A 19,711-nucleotide genomic window follows, 5' to 3' on the forward strand; every position below is an offset into this window, starting at 1 on the left:
CCGCCACTATCACCCACTTGCCTTCCCCTAGCATGTCCAACCTGTCCTGCACCTCCCGTATGGCTTCATCCCCTTGCCCTGGTGGCCGGTACACCGCAATCAGCCGTACATTTTTCTCTCCTACCTGGAACTGCATCTCCAATAACTCCGCTCTCCCCCCAACCCATACAACCCTACCACAGAGTCCCTCTCGCATGCACACCATTACCCCTCCTCCATTCCTGTTCCTGTCCCTTCTAAATATTTCAAAGTGTGCTCTCTTCAGTTCCCCATCTCTAATTTCCTCGTCCAACCATGTCTCCACCGCTACAATGATATCCGCCCCATAGGCTTCCACCCTGCCCCAGAACTCCTCCACCTTCTTATATATACTTCTACAGTTTATAACTGCGACTTTTACATATTGGCATTTTCCCCCTTGCGCCTCTGTCCCTTCCGCCCTGATACGAGTGCCCCTTCCCCTTAGAACCCCGATTTCCAGCACTCTTGCAGCCCTATCCAACTCCACCCCCCTCTTTCCTCCTTCCTCGCTCCCCGTCCAACCAATCTGAGTTTTGTTGACTTTAGCTGTCACCTCCTCCCTAGCATTGCTATCGGCACTATATTCACAATCACCCCCCTTCTCTCCACCTTCCTCACTATCTAGTTGCTATCTTCTTCCCTGCTGCTCAAACCTTGCCCTTTCCAAATGGCCAGAAGTCTCCCTTCCTAGCAGGTCTCCTAGCATCCATTTTCCCCTCTCTGTTAGGTGAACCTGATCCCTGCCCACACAGTCCTGCCCCACCCATTTCCTGCTATCTACCAACATGGCTCCCAAGTCCCTACACACCCTCTCATACACCTCGCTGACCGCCGCAGCCTTGACATAGTTTATACCCCTCCTTACTAGTACCCCACTGACCACAACTCTGGCTACAGGGAACTTCTCCTTCACCTTGCCCACTAGCCCCCTCATATCCTCCTCTACTTCCCTCCCCACCACTCTACCAGCCACATCATTTCCCCCTACATGAACAACCACCACCTTAACTTTACTGCTTCCTTTCATGCAGCCTACCCTCTCCCCCAAGTTCCTAATCTTTGCACCCCCAAACGCAGCTTTATATATACTTCCTTTCCCCACCCCCTGCAATTCTACCCCCTTCACAATAGAGCTGCCCAGGAAAATCACTTCGGGCTCCTGTCTAACTATTGTACCCCTTTTCGTATCCCTGCCCTCTTCATTCCTGTTCACATCTACGTTGCTTGTACCCACAGCCTCCTCCCGCACCCTCCTTGCTACCCCTTCATTCTGCAACCTGACACCTGTTTCCTGAACTTCCCCAGTACATGCCTCTGCATATGTGGCCTTAACAGCTTGAGTCCTTACTTTCTCCCTCCCTTCCAGCTCCTCCACCCTCCTGCGCAGCCTATCTACCTCCACATCTGCCTCCTTTCTCATCTGCCTTTCCTTCTCAACTTCCTCCTTTGTCCTCTTCAGCTCGCACTCCAGCCTTTCGACCCTTACTAACACACTTCTCAACCCATCCTCCCTTTTTACTTCTTCCTCTACCCTCTCTAATCTATGTTTTATTTCCATCTCCTTCCTGTACAACACCTCACCTAATCCTTCTTCCAAATCGACTTCCCTCCTTGTCCCACTCAGACCCTCAACAATCTTTCCTCCCAGAATATCACCAATGAAATTGAGTGCCCAGTCCTTACCCACATCTACATTCCCTCCTTCCCTCTGAGTTCCTGACACCCCACCTACCAGCTCCTGGCTACCACTGCTTCCTGCCATTGCCACTACACTTCCTGAACCCTTGTTATCCTTGTCACAATCCTTACACATCCACTCCTGCCCCAGACTACCCAGCTCCCCCTCCTCTAGTCCTGCACACTCCGTATGGACCCAGCCTTCGCATTTGTCACACCGTACACCACTCTCTCCAAGAAATAGAACCTAAAATTTTCGTGGAGTTTGGTTAATTAGTTTTCTTACAATGTCGAGTTTATTTTACGTCAATATAAACATATATTATGTTTATATCGTAGGTTCTGCATACACGATCTCGTATTATGCCCGTTTACAGATTTCACGAAACGGAATACCATTAAATTTTCTAAACAATTGTTCTATAGCTCCGGTTTTTGACACTTTTATTGACCTCCACAATGCAATGCTTCGTCAAAAAATATTATTGTTGTTTATTTTATATCACAAAGCATGTTAGCATTTTAATAAAATATACTTTTTTATTCCTAAGTTAATGACTTTATGGTGTTTATATATTTGTTTAGAGATGTATCTTGACTGTTTTGTTCTATGGAGACAAACGAACGTTGTAATAGATGTTTGTGTTGTAAATGATACTGAAGCAAGAATTATATTTTGTTCTTTATCTTATGTTTTGAGTAGGAAATAGTTATATAGTTGTATTAACGTTTACATTAGTTAATCAAAATGGGTAAAGGGTTTAATAATTACATGTGCAAGAAATTTTTCCATCCTGCGTCTCGTGACAATCTGAAGAGAGTATGTATAAATGTCAAAATATCATTTTTTTTTTCAGCTTAAAACCGTATTTCAGTTACGTTATTTTTTTCCTGTATTCGTGAAATCAAATTGTTATGATACTTCTTCAAAATGAGTAATATAAAATATGTCTTTCCATTACTAAGCATACTTATTAATTGGCATCCAGTTCCATGATGAGAAAAAAATATCAACTAAAAGAATTCACAAGTGAATATTTACTCAAAGTAATAGTAATGATGAAAAAAGTATTTAACTAGCCAGGTTTAAAAACACAACTACAGATTAATAAGGGCCTTATGCACAGTACACTGGAGGGGACTAGTGCATTTTATGATTCCATAACAATACTTTAATGATGTCACCAAGATGTCGTCTTACGTCATTGCCACCCTACGTTCTTATGGGACAAGCACGGGAATATGGGGAATACTATTTCTTACGTATTGCATTTTTTGAATATGTTTTATTGGTATTGTAAACAACACTTAATCCCCCCTTCGCTCTAGTTTAATTTGCTATATAAAAATTTCATTATCAAAGAGACTATTTTTGTACATGATATAAATTACATTGGTATCGTGAATCATAACAACGTGCCCTATTTATTAAAGAACCTCATATTCTGAAAAATAAAAGTTACGGGAGACGTGAATTATGAAGAACTAAAATCGCAAAATATCGCAAAATACACTAGAACGGGTGGGATTGCAGTTTACTTCACAATACCACATATTTTTTCTAGTATTTATTACTTTCAATAAATTATTTACCGGTTTCGCAAAATACAGTAAACTGGGCAGGACTGTAGTGTAGCCTACTTCACGATAGTGCAAATATGATTTTTTCTATTAATTACTACTTTCAATAAATTATTTACCGGTATCGCAAAATACAATAGACAGGTCGGAACTTTAGTCTTCACGATACCACAAATATATTTCCTATAATTTCTTACTTTCAATAAATTAATTATTGGTATCGCAAAATACACTATACTGGGTGGGACTGTAGTCTACTTCATGATACTGTGATTCTTTTTCCTATTAAACCCTTACTTTCAAAAAATTAAATATGTGACTGTTACCTAATACATAAAACAACTACAAATCAAAAATCAACGAAACTTCACATCCATTCAACCCCACATACCTTTCTTGTTTTTACTGCAGTGATTCTATACTACAAATATTTCTCTTAAATTTGCATCATTCACTTACGAACCGCTAACCGTCGTTTATCCATTTACTAATACAATCTTAATCTACACATTCTCTTTCTCTCCACTTTAACTTTATAACAATCTGTTAAAAATAAACAACACCTTCCTCTTTACTAGATACAAGTACACTTATTTGCACACACATTCACTACGATTCTTATAACATTCATAATACCTATTGTTTAGACCAACCTATTTATTTACTCAGTACAACTGTTATTTCCTTATTACGTCACTCCTTGTACCTCATTCGTGCTAAATAACAAACAAATGAACAAACAAACATCAAAACATTTAACCTATTGTACTACCAACACCTTCACTTCCATACTCTTTTCCAATACTATAATCCAACCTTTTTGGCCTACTAAAATGACATCATCGTTTTCCCCTCCATTATTTTCAACGAGTTGGAATCCGGAATTGTAAAATGCACTTGACCCCATTGGAGCCTTCAGACAGTCAACTCACAATGAATTTGGAGCATTATTTGATGTGTGCCTCATGTCTGATCAGATCAGTTTTGTGGTGTCATGCCGCATCTGATTCTGTGTGCATTGCTTTTATGTAAAAAAAAAAACATGGAAGTCAACTATGCCTCATTCTGTGTGTGCCCAGCCTAATACATACGCTTTTCTTCAAAGTGAGTTTACAATGTAAATGGTTGCAGGTATGGATGGCAGAACAGAAAGCCGATTCCTATAAAAAGAAACAAGAAGAACTTCGAGTTCAGTATGAAAAGGAACAAGATCTATATACAAACAAGTATGAATGTTAAATTACTCAGTACTTATTTAATGCTATATATTTATTTATTTGTTTATTTATTTATTTATTTATTTATTTATTTATTTATTTATTTATTGCAGCTGTGTATCAGTCCTGTGGGTAAAGGAGTTTCCATATTAATTAAACTTCATTTAATTTCCTCCTGAGCTCATGCTGGGGAGAAGCATCTTCCTGCCAAGCTAGTTTCTCTCCCTCACAGACCTCACCAAGAAATGGTGCAGTCCTCTCTCTGCCCTCTGTCAAACCTTTGAAGCATCTTTTTTTTTCTTTTTATGGTCTCTCCTTCCCCTGTAATCCCCTTTACCCATATCTGCAGCTATTTTTTCCAGTTCAGCTCATCCTCTCTCACCTCTGTGACTATCCTAAACAGCTTCACTAACTATTGTATTATCCTTGTGCAACGGGCCCCACTCAAGGTCTGCGACCTTCACACACTGCCTATGTGTCTTCTTGCCCTCCTTTGTCCTCCAATCCTACGTATGATTCACCCATCTTGCTGCACTTTATCCTATTCACGCACCTCCATCACCATGTAGAGGGGGTATATTTCTAACAACACAGCTTTTCCATAGAAAAAATTTAGAATGTTGTTTTTTAACACTACACGCATACCTCTATTTACCCTAAAAAGAGTGTTTCAGAATTCATACTGTTTTCTGAGAAATTATTTTCATAGGTTACATTAGGTAGCCTGTGCAATGACACTGCTATCTCCATGTTCATTATTTTTTGTTAGCGTAACCGAGACATTTTTCAATGAGATAATGGCCTGATCGCATGTGCTATTTTAGCATAGGAGAGACTTTTTTTCCACGAGAGATTGGCTTGATTGTTGTTGCCACTCTACTGTTCCCTTGATACTAACTGCAACTTGATCCTGTGGTTCTGCAGAGATCATTAGGAATACATCATAACTAAGGCTGTTTTCTAAAAGACAGGTATGTTTAATGTCATTACATAATGGCTTAGTCCAAGACTGTTTTTCACTCTAATTGTGCACTTTTTTAAAAAATAACTTAAGTAGCATTTTTTAATGGTTACCTATATGAATTGTAAAATATAAAAAATTATTGCTAGCAATTTGGTAACAAATTTTAAATATGGGGCATGAATAATGATCATGTGAAGTCTCTGTATGTTATGTAAATATGGTGGGTTAGTACTTAATAAAAAAATTAATTGCACCTAAAATATGAAAATTCACAATGTCTCTCAGTGATATCACAAGTTAAGCATTTAAGTGCAGATGCTGAATCAATTTTTTTAGCAAGTGAATTTATATTCTTTCATTTGAGCAATCAAACTGCACAATCAGCCTGATAGTTATTTTATTATACTGTGTTAATACTGATCATTGCATGTTCCTGTTTGCATTTGGATCAGTCACTTATAAGTAATTTTTTTTTTTTTTTTAATATCTTGCACTGTTAATCAAATGGTATATGTTGAAAGTTGTTTATTGAAACTGAGTGATGTAAATACAAAATGAACTGTATTGGCATGCAGAAACAATACCACGTTGTTTGCTGCAAGGGGCTTGGAAATATTAAAAGTGGTTTACTTACCTGTTATAGCTGACCTGATCTAATCATTCTTCACTTTATTAATTTTCACCTTAATTTCAAGAAGCCGTGACTACAACTTTCACAAGTAAAAACTCCTTTGCAGTGTTTTAATGCCGCCTTGGGGAAAAAAAATTGTTTATTAAGCCTCGAAACTGTTTTATTTTTTTTTGTAAATATGTCCCATTTAGTCTCAGTAAATCATAGCTTTCAACATTGCTGATCCCACTTGGTGCCAGTGTGAGCGCTGAAGTGTTGGCTGTTTGCTCCCGCCAGGGCCCTGCTGAGCAAGGAGAGCAAAGACAAGCTCAGTGTGAACTTCATGTACGAGCCCCCGCCGGGCACCAAGAAGGAGCGGGAGCGGGAAGACGACGAGCCAGAGTACAAGTTTGAGTGGCAGCGCAAGTTCAACGCCCCGAGAGAAGAGTAAGCCGTCCCGCCCCATCCGTCCCACCTTGAAGCGGTTTCAGTCGCCATTCGTTTACGACTAGTTCCTTTCGTGTCGTCCTGAATTTCTCTGCCTACTTTGTACCAGTGCAATTGCATGAGGCATGGAATTTAGAAGCATCATTTTTTTTAGTTTTTCTGAATCAAATGTTTTGAGAAAGGTTTTACACCACTTGATTATTCACAGACAAGTTAAAGGATGATATTGTTGGTCTTTGAACGATAAAATTAACGCTATAGTTATTTGGAATTCACTTGTATTTAACATTATTATTTTTTATTGCAGCTACTGTAAAGGAGATTCTGAAATCAGGGACCAGCCTTTTGGAATTCAAGTGCGTAATGTCCGCTGCATCAAGTGCCACAAGTGGGGCCACATCAACACAGGTAAGAGTGAGCCAGATTAATTAGTTATTCTTTCATTTCTAAAAGTAGGAAAACTTGTGTGTGCATTTACATTGATTCCTAGTTGTAACAATATAACATTTATATTCTTTGCTGTGTGATATGTAAAGATTGAACAGCTCAATGACTGACTGATGGTGTTATTAAGTTACACAGCTAAACCAACAAATCTGTTAACGACATATGTCATAAAAACTATGTATGAAATCATATCTATAGTTGTCAATTTGAAGTTCAATCAAATAAATATAGTTTTTTGCCTTATCACAATCAATGTATTGTTTTGAAGATTTCATCAGACGAATATATTAATTTGTTTTCAGACTGACAGTGTTGGTTGCAAAGTGTTGATGAAAATAATAGCAGCGCAGACTCTGTATATTTTGGAGGATAATATTTAAAGTCAATTCTGCACATTGTGTATGTTTGTTGAATTTAAAAAAAATATGATGTGTATTTTTTATAGGTACGTGTTTTTTTTGCTAGCTAGGCCTACACAGGGAAAGTAATGTGTGTTGGAACAGAGAAAACAGAAAACTCAGGGAAATCTGCTGAAGTAATAGAGTGGGAACCCTGTAGTTTATTTTAGAAGTACGAAGCATCTCCGGAAAGTAAGTACCATTTGGTCATTAAAAAAAGTTAACTCATGAAAAAACGTTTTGTTGAAAGTTTTAGTTTACTACATTTCTACATCACATGACATCCATTCGGTTCCAAGCACTTTTCGCAACATTCTACCAGTTTATTTGACCCCTCTGCATAGAAGTTCACAGCCTGGAAATGGAATGGACACCTTGGCCATAGGCATCATGGACTTTGAATTCGCAATGCATGTAGCTTAAGTACAGGCGTTCAATAAACTTCTTCGGAAAAAAGTTTAATCAATCTCCGTACTTGAGTCAAAAAATAATGGCTACCGTTTTTTGGGACGAAAAGGTCTTTATTTTGGTTGATTTAATGAAACGTGAGTCAACAATTACAGCAAAATGTACAAAATTACGATGGTCTTCTGGTTTAATAAGGGGTGTATTTGTGTTAGTGAGGTGAGCTGGTGCTTCTAGCGCGGTGTCGCCTCTAAGCGCAAAGCTGTGGACTGGTGTTGCAATCTTCTCGTGCATACGACAACTATGATATTTGAGTGGTAACCATAACATTGTATGATGGACAAATGAAGATTAAGGTGTAATGCAAGTCCCTTGAGTGCTTTCAAGAATCTGAACAGGATCTTTCATGCCAAAAAAATTATTCGGAAAAAAAAAACATATTTTAGCCATTTTCACTCTTATAAAACTGCAGTTCAAAAAATGAAATTCACCAACAGAAGTACTCATGCATCCTCAGCAAATTCTGGAATGCTCTTCGTAAACAGACACCACTCGGATATCTTGTGCAGTTTTCAAATTGCGTATGGTTTCTTGTGGAGTTCTGCGATGGGCGGGGGCCTTGTAGTCATAAACGTTGTGACTTGGTGCCCTGCTTGCAGACAAGGAGTGTCCGATGTACAACCAGTCGTCGAGCGCCGACACCAACACGAGCTCCCTGGACCCACTGCTGCTGGTGCAGCAGATGAGGGAGGATGGCCTCGCCATGAAGAGATCCGCCTTGGACATGCAGCAGCAGTCGTTCGTGCCGGCCAACCACCAGGTGCGTGCTCTTCCCCGCGTCTGGGCTCAAGTCCTGGTCCTCGCTGTAGACCGTAGTCGATTCCTTCCCAGTGACCTTGCTGTCTACAAGACACTTTATCTATTTGCCTTGTCGGTCATTGTGGCTAGAGTTGACCCCCTTGAACAGTCAGTAATTGTGGCTAATGTTCACCCCTTGAACAGCCAGTCATTGTGGCTAATGTTCACTCCTTGAACAGCCAGTCATTGTGGCTAATGTTCACCCCTTGAACAGCCAGTCATTGTGGCTAATGTTCACTCCTTGAACAGCCAGTCATTGTGGCTAATGTTCACCCCTTGAACAGGCAGTCATTGTTCCTAATGTTTACCCCTTGAACAGGCAGTCATTGTTCCTAATGTTTATTCATTGTGGCTAATGTTCACCCCTTGTACAGCCAGTCATTGTGACTAATGTTCACCCCTTGAACAGTCAGTCATTGTGGCTAATGTTCACTCCTTGAACAGCCAGTCATTGTGGCTAATGTTCACCCCTTGAACAGCCAATCATTGTGGCTAATGTTCACCCCTTGAACAGTCAGTTATTGTGGCTAATGTTCACCCCTTGAACAGCCAGTCATTGTGGCTAATGTTCACTCCTTGAACAGCCAGTCATTGTGGCTAATGTTCACTCCTTGAACAGCCAGTCATTGTGGCTAATGTTCACCCCTTGAACAGCCAGTCATTGTGGCTAATGTTCACTCCTTGAACAGCCAGTCATTGTGGCTAATGTTCACCCCTTGAACAGCCAGTCATTGTAGCTAATGTTCATTCATTGTGGCTAATGTCTTGTACACTGTCCTTTTGACTAGTCTTCATCCCTTTTAACAGTCAGTCGTTGTGGCTAATGTTTATTCACCCCTTGAACATATTACAACGGTGATGAAAATTCATTCTTATGTTGTTGCGGTTTATGTTTAGTTAAACTTTTTTTTTTCTTTCTAATTACCCACTTATGCCCTATGTTTTGAATAGCAATTCTTTTCTGTTGTTTTCTCTATAAGGAAATAAGGCTTATTTATTATGTGTTTTTAGTGGTTTTAGTTGTCAGCATCTTCAAACCTTGGCCTGTTATTGTGTATCTCTGTGGGTGTTGCAGCTGGTGGACAGTGACAGCGAAGATGACTGTGAAGGTGCCAAGAAGTCCGAATTAGAATTTCTCAAGTCGCTGTCGACTAAGCAGAAGCGGAAACTTCTCAAGTAGGTCTCCCTGTAGTGCCTATTTTTTCATGCTCGCAAGCAATTTTATTACTGCTGAAGCTGTGACTTGACAAAAGGCAAAGTTTTGGATTGGCTCAGTTTTTTGTGTAATTTTTGTCTCAGTTTTTTGTGTAATTTTTGTATGGTTTTTGTGTTGAGCACATCATTGGACTGTGGTCAGAACAGTCTGTTATTGCACTGTTTCATTGATTGTGCATGTGTAAAGATGATCATATTGGATAGACCTAGAGAAACTGTTAGAATGAATTCAGAATGAATTGCAACAAGTCTTTAAGGCAGATTTTGGAAAGAAAAATTTAACCAAAAACATTTTTGGTAGATCAAATAGAGTATTGTGCAAGTCAGTCTAATGCAAAAATTCTGAGTTGTAATACTACGGTATTTACAGGTTCAACTAACTAGACTAGTAGCCAGACTGAATATTACTGAAATATATTTCTTTGTGTAGTGGACACTCGTTAATCCAGCATGCTTTGGTTGGAAAAACTTGTAATCTGGCCCTGTTTGAGCAGCTATCAATTTCTTTGGTGGAAGGGAGGGGGAGTATTCTGACATTTGAAATCCAATCGAAAATGCAAAAAATATTCACAAAAATTTAACATTTATGATAGCTAACAGGGGTGTTTAAAGTTCACTTTTTTAGGGTCGAAGTCAAATTCTGAAATCTTAAACTTCAAAGGTTAAAGTATAAGTTATAACTTTTTAGTAGAATTGTTTTTTCACAGTCTGATATCCATGCATAATTTGTCATCAATTATAATCTTATGGGGATACTATGCGATAAACCTGTTATTTTGGGAGTTTTGCATTCATAACAGGGAAATGAATCTGATCAAATGTTAATAATTTTTTAATTACATAGTATTATTTGTTTTTCTGTCCATAAGGAAACTTGAAAAACTTGAGAAGAAAGGAAGGAATGGGAAATCTGGCAAAGATAAAACAGGACTGAAGAAGGTTAAGAAGGAGGCGAAGAGCAGCGGCAGTAGTTCCGACACCGAGCACGAAAGGAAGCACAAGAGAGAGAAGAAGGTGAACGGGGTGCGAGTCAAGGGTGAGAATAAGAGAGAGAAGTGCGACAGCAGCGACCAGGACAAGTCCTTGGAGCAAGTGTTGGGGCGCAGCATCAAGTTCGAAGGTCACAGCCACAAGCACTCGGGCGGTGGGAAGAGCGAAAAAAAGCACGAGCACAAACGGAAACATACATCGACCGAACGGAAACATACATTGGTCGAACGGAAACATACGTCGGCCGTCAGCAACGATGCTAGCTCTCGCAAGCATGCTCGCAAATGACTAGACTAGTTTCATATGTAAACTATTGCATTTTTCAGAAAGACTTGTGATTTTTTCTACCAAAATGTAGACATGTAAACTATCTACTACAATGTACAGACGTAACAATATGTATATATTCAAAGAATTTTTTTTTCTTTTGTTAAATGTGTTTACGTATTTCCACAAATTAAATAGTACACTATGTATGTATTATTAGTGTGCTGATTAACAGGATGGCCACAAACCGGGAAAAGTCAGGGAATTTGAAGCAAGTCAGGGAAAACCTAGAAAAGTCAGTATTTTTTATTTTAGATAAGCTTGTTTCAGAATTGTAATGGCTTCTTTAATGGCCATTTGTTACACAAACGTGAGTTAGCTGTTTCATTTTCAAAACAGTGTGTGCATTTTACCATATTTATTCAAAACTTGACAATGCTGCACACAAGTTTCTTCAAGCTCCAATGTTAATTAACTTGCTGTTGTTTGAATGACAGCAGACATCTTGCATATGGTTTGAAAGTGCATATATTTTTGAAAAAAGACTTTGCAATTATTATATATGGCGGCTGATAATCTCTAAAATGATAACAATTTATGAGGAAATGTAAAATCATGTTACAGGAATAAAGTCGACATATATGTGACTGGGGGAAAAAATTAAATTGTGGCCAAACTTGTAACGGTGCTTCACTTCAGTAAACAAAACATCTTCATTAGGCACGGTACTCATTTTTCAGTCATGACCATTTTTTTTCCCCCTCTCTTTAAGGTAAACATATCATTCACAGTTAATCCACAGATAAAATATTTTCTGCCTAATATCTGTAGAGACATGAATTTACAGTTTACTTCAAGAATATTAATGGAAGTATTGAAACTTTTAATAGTATTCTTGCAGCAAGAATATAGCGTCTAAAAATAACTGGTAGACGTCTAAAACAGTACCGAGAATGCTACGGTAAACCTTTAAGGCATTTTATAATTTTGGAATGATTACACAATAATAATTGAAATATGATTCTAAGGTCTTTGTTTAAGTTTGGTATGAGGCTTATTCTAATCAAATATCAGGGGTGTGAGACTTATACAAGTAATTCCAAAGGATAATCAATAGCTTTTCTGTAAAAATTATTAATTAGAAACTCCAAGTAGCATTTTTTTTTCAATATATTTTACAATATTCTTTAATAGGTGTTGTGATACAAGTGGTTAGGTTAGATTACATATTACAAATACATATGTACTGTGATATTGTGAGAATTATCAGTTAGGTTATCTGCATTAATAATCCTGAGATATTGTTTGAACTAATTGGTTAGGAATTACCAATATAATGAAGCTAACTTAAACTAACCAAACATATTTATTATATTATAGTGTTTTTAATGAAGCTAACTTAACCACTCTTTAAAATGGTAAATTACTAGTAAACTACTTGTATTATCACAATGCCCTCTTAAAGAATATACATAATTGGAAAACATGTTAGGAAGTGAAAAAAAAGTATGAATTTTTATTATAATTTTTGCGGAAAAGTGGCTCTCCTTTAGAATTACTGTCTCTTATTTTGGAAACTTAATTGTCCGCTACAATTCATTAGTGTTACTTGCATATTCTCATAATGTTTTTCTACATGGATAATAAACAAATAGAAATATGTACATATGACATTTATATTGCCCTATATTAAATAAAATTAAGTTCAATCTTTGTTTACTCATTTGTCTGTTGAATACTGCTGCTTGATTAAAGAACACCGATTCATTTTTAAAAGTGTAGTGGTGTAACAGTGCAAAATAAGGGTCAGGGAAAACTTGGAAAATTCATGGAATTTCATTTGAGATTTTGTGTGGCCAACCTGATTAAGCATATAATGAATTAGCTAATTTAAATTCTATATTCATTGTGGTTAAGTCATTTGTGCGATATAGATACCCATTTTAAACCAAAAACATGAACTTATGCAGCATTTTAATCACAAAAACTATTTAGTTATTTTACTACTGCCTTGCGAAATACAGCCATTAAAAGAGCAACGTAGTTGCAATAGTGCATAAGTTAGTAGTCACTATCGATCTACCACCTTGCAATACAAAAGTAGCTTAATTGCATATAATTAACTTTGGCAAAACAGATGTTGCAATGTGAATAAAAAAATTAAATTAAACAGTGGTTCCAGAATCCCAAGAATATTGGCAGAAAATGTGTTCATAATATGTCCTGCCTGAAATATTATCTGACCACAGAAAATTACTGAAACTGGTGACTAAACACTGATGAGGGCTAAATTAATATTTCCTGCTTTAAATACTTTTTCTTGTGCTTCTTTGAAAAATATTGAAACAGGGTTCTACTGTAATTTATTTCTGGACATTCCACCAGCCACCCGTAAATCAGTAAAATGGGTTTCAATAGTTTGTAACGTCTAGGTGTAACCATGTGTGGATAAATAAAGTATTTCATTAAAATGTGCATCATATATTATTAAAAAAAAACAATACATGAAAACATTCAGATTTATTTAAAAATAATTACTTCATAGGGAACACACGACACACAATGAAAAAGTCCTAATTCAACTCTAATCTGAAATATGCAGGACCAGGAAATAATTATTTAGGTTCTTGCATAAAATGCAAAGTCTTATTTTGATAATCAAGCAGTGACTGAAAATACACTTGCTGCAGCTTGATATATTAATTTTCAGCAGAAGTGTTTCAAATCCACTTTGATGGGCTATCAAATCATTGCTTAAAGTGTTAAAACCTGAAGAGCAATGTTAAATTCTCCCAATTCAAAGGAGTATAAAAAAAATCTACTTAAAGAATGAAATATTTTAACATTTAGCTACATACTATAGTGATGGATACATTTCTAGATACTAATCTTCCACTCAGCCCTAATAGTTGCTATTTTTATTTTTAAATAATACATTTTTCCAACATTCTCCAGTAAATAAAAATATTTCCTGTAAGTACTTTGAATGGTTCTTGCAATGTGGAAGAGTACTTTTTGTAGTTTTGGACACATGCCATTCCTGATTATATTGTACGTCGTAAGACCTTGACAAAAAATGAAAAAAAAGAAAGACCCAACACAGACACATGGACAGTGTGTTTGTGCCCGAGTACGGGAACAGACCTCAGTTCCCGAAACGTTGCAACTGTTGTCTCACGAAGCCCACTGTGTCCATTTGTGCTTTAATAATTTTTTGTTCCACAGAATTTTCTTTAATGTCTATGTTTATTTAATTATTTTGTTATAGCAAGATTTTGGATTGTTTTCTGTATGCTTACATATTTATTTTTACAATTGAGGTCTTATGACATACAGTGTAATCAGCATTGCTGCATTGGCTAACAACAAAATTATATGGTGAATTGTGATAAAACCGAAATAACACCGAAAAGCATGCAACTAAAAATCATGAAATCAACCATGAATTTGACAAAACTTTACTCATAATACAAAAATGTACTCTTTTAATACAATAAATTAAATGAATGTAATAAATTTAGTATAAAGTGTGTACCAAAAAAAAATTAAATTAAATGCAAAAAAAATCAATTTCACTTTGTTTCAATTTGCATCCTGCATTAGCACCACTTTTTACATTAATGACGGCACATTTTTCAAATACCGTGTTTTATAGCATAATCGTTGCACCGTTCAGTTATTTTAGGGCATCAAAATTTGGAGAAACAATTTCTAGCATAAACTTTGCATGATGTTTTTGGTCCCATTATTAGATTCCGAGGGCTTTATATAGGTAGTAAACATGACATGATAAAGCACCATGCAACAGTTTTCAAGTGGCTGTAAAGGTATTGGAGTATTTATTTTCAGTAAAAATGTAACTTCATGTTGAAGTAAGTATTGAGAAATATTAATTTACTTATTTGTTAAAAAAATTCACTATTTTCAAGAATAAAGACAATATTTGAATATAAAAACAATAGCACATAAATCTTTTATAAAATCACCTAAAAAAAAACCACATAAACTCTTGTCCCTAGCAATGGTATATGTCCAAAACTACAACTTATATCTATTTCTTTTTTAAATGCTAGATTTGTTACTTATACTTGATATTATCCAAAACAACTACAGACTTCCTGAAATAACAGAAATACAGGTGGGCTTTACAAGTGTATGTGCTTGTAATAAGTTTTAAACTTTTCTTCTATCATTTTTACAGCAAAGAAGTAAAGTTCTAAGGTTGGTCCCACATACGGGATTCCTTCATTCCATAATATAAAATGATTTATTTACTAATTTTTACTACATACGAACTTACTAATTTATGTCATAGGAAAAAATAAATAGCCATATCAACTTAATATTTTCAAGTATGGCTATACATAGTAACTTATAAAACAAAGTGAATACTCTTATCAATGGACAAATCAAAAATCAAAATATTAATGAAACAACAGAACACAAATAACAATTTCTTTAAATTAAATAGTAATGGTTTTATTCTATAAATTAATGTAAATATCTAAGTTTCGTAACTTGTGTAATGACATAATTCCTCATGGGTAGATACGAAGCTTAAAATTAACATGTTTACAGGTTTCGTTAACATTTACCAAATACTAGGGCTGTGCAAACCTTCAGAACGATAGTATTTCCTGAACTGTCCATAAATTATTAGGCTTGGATAGGTATAATTATTTCATACTGTTGGCCACAATTCTATTCCATCTATTTCTTCAGAACTACAAAGCTTATGGAAAGAGTGTTATTTACATTGAAAAACTTTTGACATTTCATTCTGTAAAAATTGATTATTATTTTGTTACATTACACCTAACATTTAACTTTTTTTAAAATTTCTTCTAACTAAAGTGCAGGAAAACAGATGAAGCTTTGCATATACCTTTCTTTTTATGCATGCTTGGGTAAAAGGGACAAACATTTTCTGTTGCACTGTGCCTCGTGAAAAACGTTAGTTGGCTAAATTATCAACATAAAAATTTCCAGCGGCAATTTCTGTATTTATTAATGATGAGTCAAAACCCAATTTCCTCGGATCCGAATCCCAAAGAAATGGAAAATGTTAACTATGGTGTAGAAAAATTTAATCTTTTTTTTTTTATCATGAGCTAAATTTCCAGAATCAATACATATTGTAATTTTATTTATATAATTACACATTATAAGTACAATATCTTGGGAAATAGTAACAGGATAGGTATGAAGGAAAAAATGAACCTAGTAAAGTTTAAAGGTTATTGGTGTTGAATTTTTTAATTTACTTTATTTCCTTACAATATTTTTCTTTAAATCATTTTCCTCAAATATTGAATCTTTTGATGGTTTTGAGGATTTGATTCACCCACCCCAGTATTTACTAATTTCTTTCTCCTTGCAACACTTAAAACAAACTTAATTACCTGGCAGGAGCTTTTGATTTAAAAAACACGATAAACTGAAATACATATGTTACCTTCGACTATCTTGAATCCCTTTATTTAATTCCATTGGAATGTAATTAAAAATTTTAACATAAATACCTGCATACTAATAGGTTGTTTTACAGATCAGTATTAGTTTCCTCTAAATTTTCCTCTAAAGGATGAAAAACCCTTGAAGATCCTGCACAGCCCTACTAATACCCTTTAAAACAAAACCAGACTGTGACTTAAGATAAAATACCTTAGCTAGAGAATAAGCCAGAATTTGAAATGAAGATTGAAGATATTTAGGAATCAAATATATTTTTCAAAAAATGGTTTTACTGACTACTCATCATGGGTTAAACAATTAAAGTGAAATTAAATATCTTAAGCTGTCACATTCTTTTGAAAGTTTATTTTAACTTTGAATATGAAGTTACAAACTCAGCAGAATCTGCATCCCATGACGGGTATTAACTATTAAGCTTAAGTCTTGAAACAAAATTGGATTAAATAAAATGCAGACAAATAATAATTAACCTTAAATTCTTTAGTGAGTGTATGTAAACCATTTACAAAAACCATACACTTTTGAAAACGGTTAAAAAAACTCATTTGATGTCCTGCACTTACTGGCCAGGATATCACTAACTACACTATCACTTAGTTTGGTATAAAAAAAGTGTGCAGAAATAAAGAGCATACAATGCCACATTTACAATATTTACACAAACACAAAGCATACAAGAAAAATGCAGTTTATTTATATTCACAAGACATAGTCCAGTTCGTAACGGATGTACTGATTTTTGGGATCATTTGCTATCCTCGGGTAGCCAGCGACAAGCGCATCTTGACCACCAATATACAGTGAGTTGTAGATCTTCCAGTACACGTCTCGAACCTTTCGAGCGGGGTGAAAAAGGCCCTGGAAACAAACACCAAACAGCACTAATGAGTTAAACAAACCCTATAGGAAACCACACCACATTTTAGCATCCTTAGCAGTGCCACTGCCATTTTTCACTAGTTTTTTCAAAGATAAAACATACCTACCGTACGTTGAAAAATAAATAAATGGCTGTACAAATTTTGAAAAAACCTATGTCACAACCCCATAAAGAGCACCAAAGTCAGTTAGTTCCCCTTGCCACGATTTCCTGAGTACACATGTGTGAAATTAGTAATAACTTTTTTTGTTGCTAAGAATAAATCAGTACACAATTATTACTAGATAGAAAAAGATATGAAATACAAGGTGCAACATTTTCACATTTGTGCTGAACAGTGATATTGTTGATAGCCACTGTAGAAGGGGGGGGGGGGGGAGGGGGGGGAACAAATTCCAAGTACAGTACAACCCTGTTATAACATTCTCCAAGGGACCAACATAAAAAAATGTTATAAGCAGGAAAATGTTATAAGCAGGAAATCATCTTCACTTTGTAAAAATTACACGTGGATTGATTAAATTAAAAAGTATAGGTAAAACAACACAAAATACAGGAGTATTACACTAAGTACAGCAATAGAGTGGAAAATTGGTTAATTTTATTTATAGATAATACCTAATAATATGCTAAAGAAAAAAAAAATGTTTTGTACGATACAGTTCAGAGTCGAAACAGAAATATTCAACTCTTTTGCAATCACAACACACGTTTTGTTGGGGTTCCTGTCCACTTGGTTAATAAACTGAATTTTTTCAGCTACAGAATATATTTTCGCTTATATTTATCGGCCATCATAACCGTACAAAAACCTGAATAAAATTTCAATACGGCGTATTTTAATTAAATATGACCGTGACTACAATAAGTAAAAAAAAAAAAAAATAATTACGGTAAAGGTTAACCACAAACAAAAGCCGTGAATATATCCATAGAACAGTTAACCATCTCAAGGTGTTAAACCTTTGAAACAAAAACCAGCACCATAGACTATAGTAGCACTGTTTCCGACCATGTATCAGTGCACAATATGCGCATCATAAGTATAAAGGAACAAGTCATAGGCCAATAAGAGCGAACAGGACGCCATATTGATAGTCGATCCGGTGCAAGTTGTGGAGTGCGTGTGTACCACGTCTATGGTGAACTACTCAAATGTAAACATCTGATGTTTGTATATGCGTGCTGTATTTTCTAGCTATGGTTTCGCTCTAAATTATGACTTTGAAGGAAGGGATACTGCAAATTGTGGCAGTTATCAAAGCAAATTTGAACGTTAAAGGCGGGAATGTAGAAATTTTAATATTGTTACAGGCGGGAAATTAAAGCATTGTGATAAATGGAGAAATGACGGGACCATGAAAAAATGGTGTTATAGGCGGGAAAATGTTAAAAACGGGAATGTTATAACCGGGTTGTACTGTATTAAAATATATTCATTTCATAGTTCATCATGCTGTTACAAATCTATGCCGTAGATCATGCTATTCTAAAATAGCAACTTTTTTAGTATTTTTTTTGGACAAAATAGCGGAAGAAATGTCTTGTTTTTCAGGCAGTATAATTAAGTTAAATTAACTGTAATTTAAGAAAACTGTGCAAATGCAAGTATAAGATTATGCTGTGAAGTGTCTGAAAAATTATGGTACAAGATTTTATGTTCATTGCACATGTCAAAAATGAATAGTCAATAATTTAAAAAAAAAATTGTAGTCTCCTGTACTGTCAAGTACGATAAACTCAATGTTCAAGTCAAGTCGAGCTTTAGCCACTCACTCAAGTTTTCAAGTCTCAACCCATCCATAATTATTTCATTTTTGACCCACGAGGCCTAGATATAAAGCATCAACCAACAGCAACTGTTATGTTGGAAAAAATATTATCTCGGCATCCAACTAAACTGTTCAAGTGATCATGAAGGTGCACCCTAGACCAAACATTGAGCCAGTTGGAAGGTCTGGAGTGTCACGCAAACTGTATTTTACAACATTCTGGAAGAAATAAGGAAAAACCGCCCTCCGTGGATTCCCATAGCTGCCTGGTTCTCGCTCCACTGTTTTAGTCTCCACCAGAACATTGCACGTGGGGCATCAGAAAAGAAATGCATCCACAGTCTGGTGGTGGCAGACTTATCACTGTCACCGACTGTCCCAGAACACGGGTGTTTGGACTTGTGATGTTTTTTAAATTTGTGTAAATGTGTTGGGACTTTGAAACACTCCTTGTATCAAGACTGTGTTGTGCTGCAGTAGCGCCACT

At 35.9% G+C, this 19,711-nt stretch overlaps 2 protein-coding genes across 3 annotated transcripts in view; one reads left to right on the forward strand and one right to left on the reverse strand.

Moving 5' to 3' along the window:
* Window positions 1–2,277: 2,277 nt before the first annotated feature.
* LOC134536843 (corepressor interacting with RBPJ 1) lies at window positions 2,278–13,568 on the forward strand. The gene is made up of 7 exons (XM_063376853.1): window positions 2,278–2,518; window positions 4,411–4,505; window positions 6,368–6,517; window positions 6,825–6,925; window positions 8,427–8,587; window positions 9,701–9,801; window positions 10,710–13,568. Exons 1-7 carry the CDS (start codon window positions 2,447–2,449, stop codon window positions 11,116–11,118), a joined length of 1,089 nt encoding a protein of 362 aa, XP_063232923.1. The 5' UTR covers window positions 2,278–2,446; the 3' UTR covers window positions 11,119–13,568.
* A 2,758-nt stretch (window positions 13,569–16,326) lies between these two features.
* The window catches only part of LOC134536842 (splicing factor 3B subunit 1), a 48,870-nt gene continuing 45,485 nt past the window's right edge, over window positions 16,327–19,711 (reverse strand). For both annotated transcript variants that reach the window (XM_063376851.1, XM_063376852.1), the window contains one exon: window positions 16,327–17,430. In XM_063376851.1, coding sequence (XP_063232921.1) covers window positions 17,272–17,430 — 159 coding nt within the window. In that variant the 3' untranslated portion in view covers window positions 16,327–17,271. The remainder of the gene's footprint in view (window positions 17,431–19,711) is intronic.

The sequence above is a fragment of the Bacillus rossius genome, chromosome 11 (genome assembly GCF_032445375.1).
Source record: "Bacillus rossius redtenbacheri isolate Brsri chromosome 11, Brsri_v3, whole genome shotgun sequence".
Lineage (NCBI taxonomy): Eukaryota > Metazoa > Arthropoda > Insecta > Phasmatodea > Bacillidae > Bacillus > Bacillus rossius.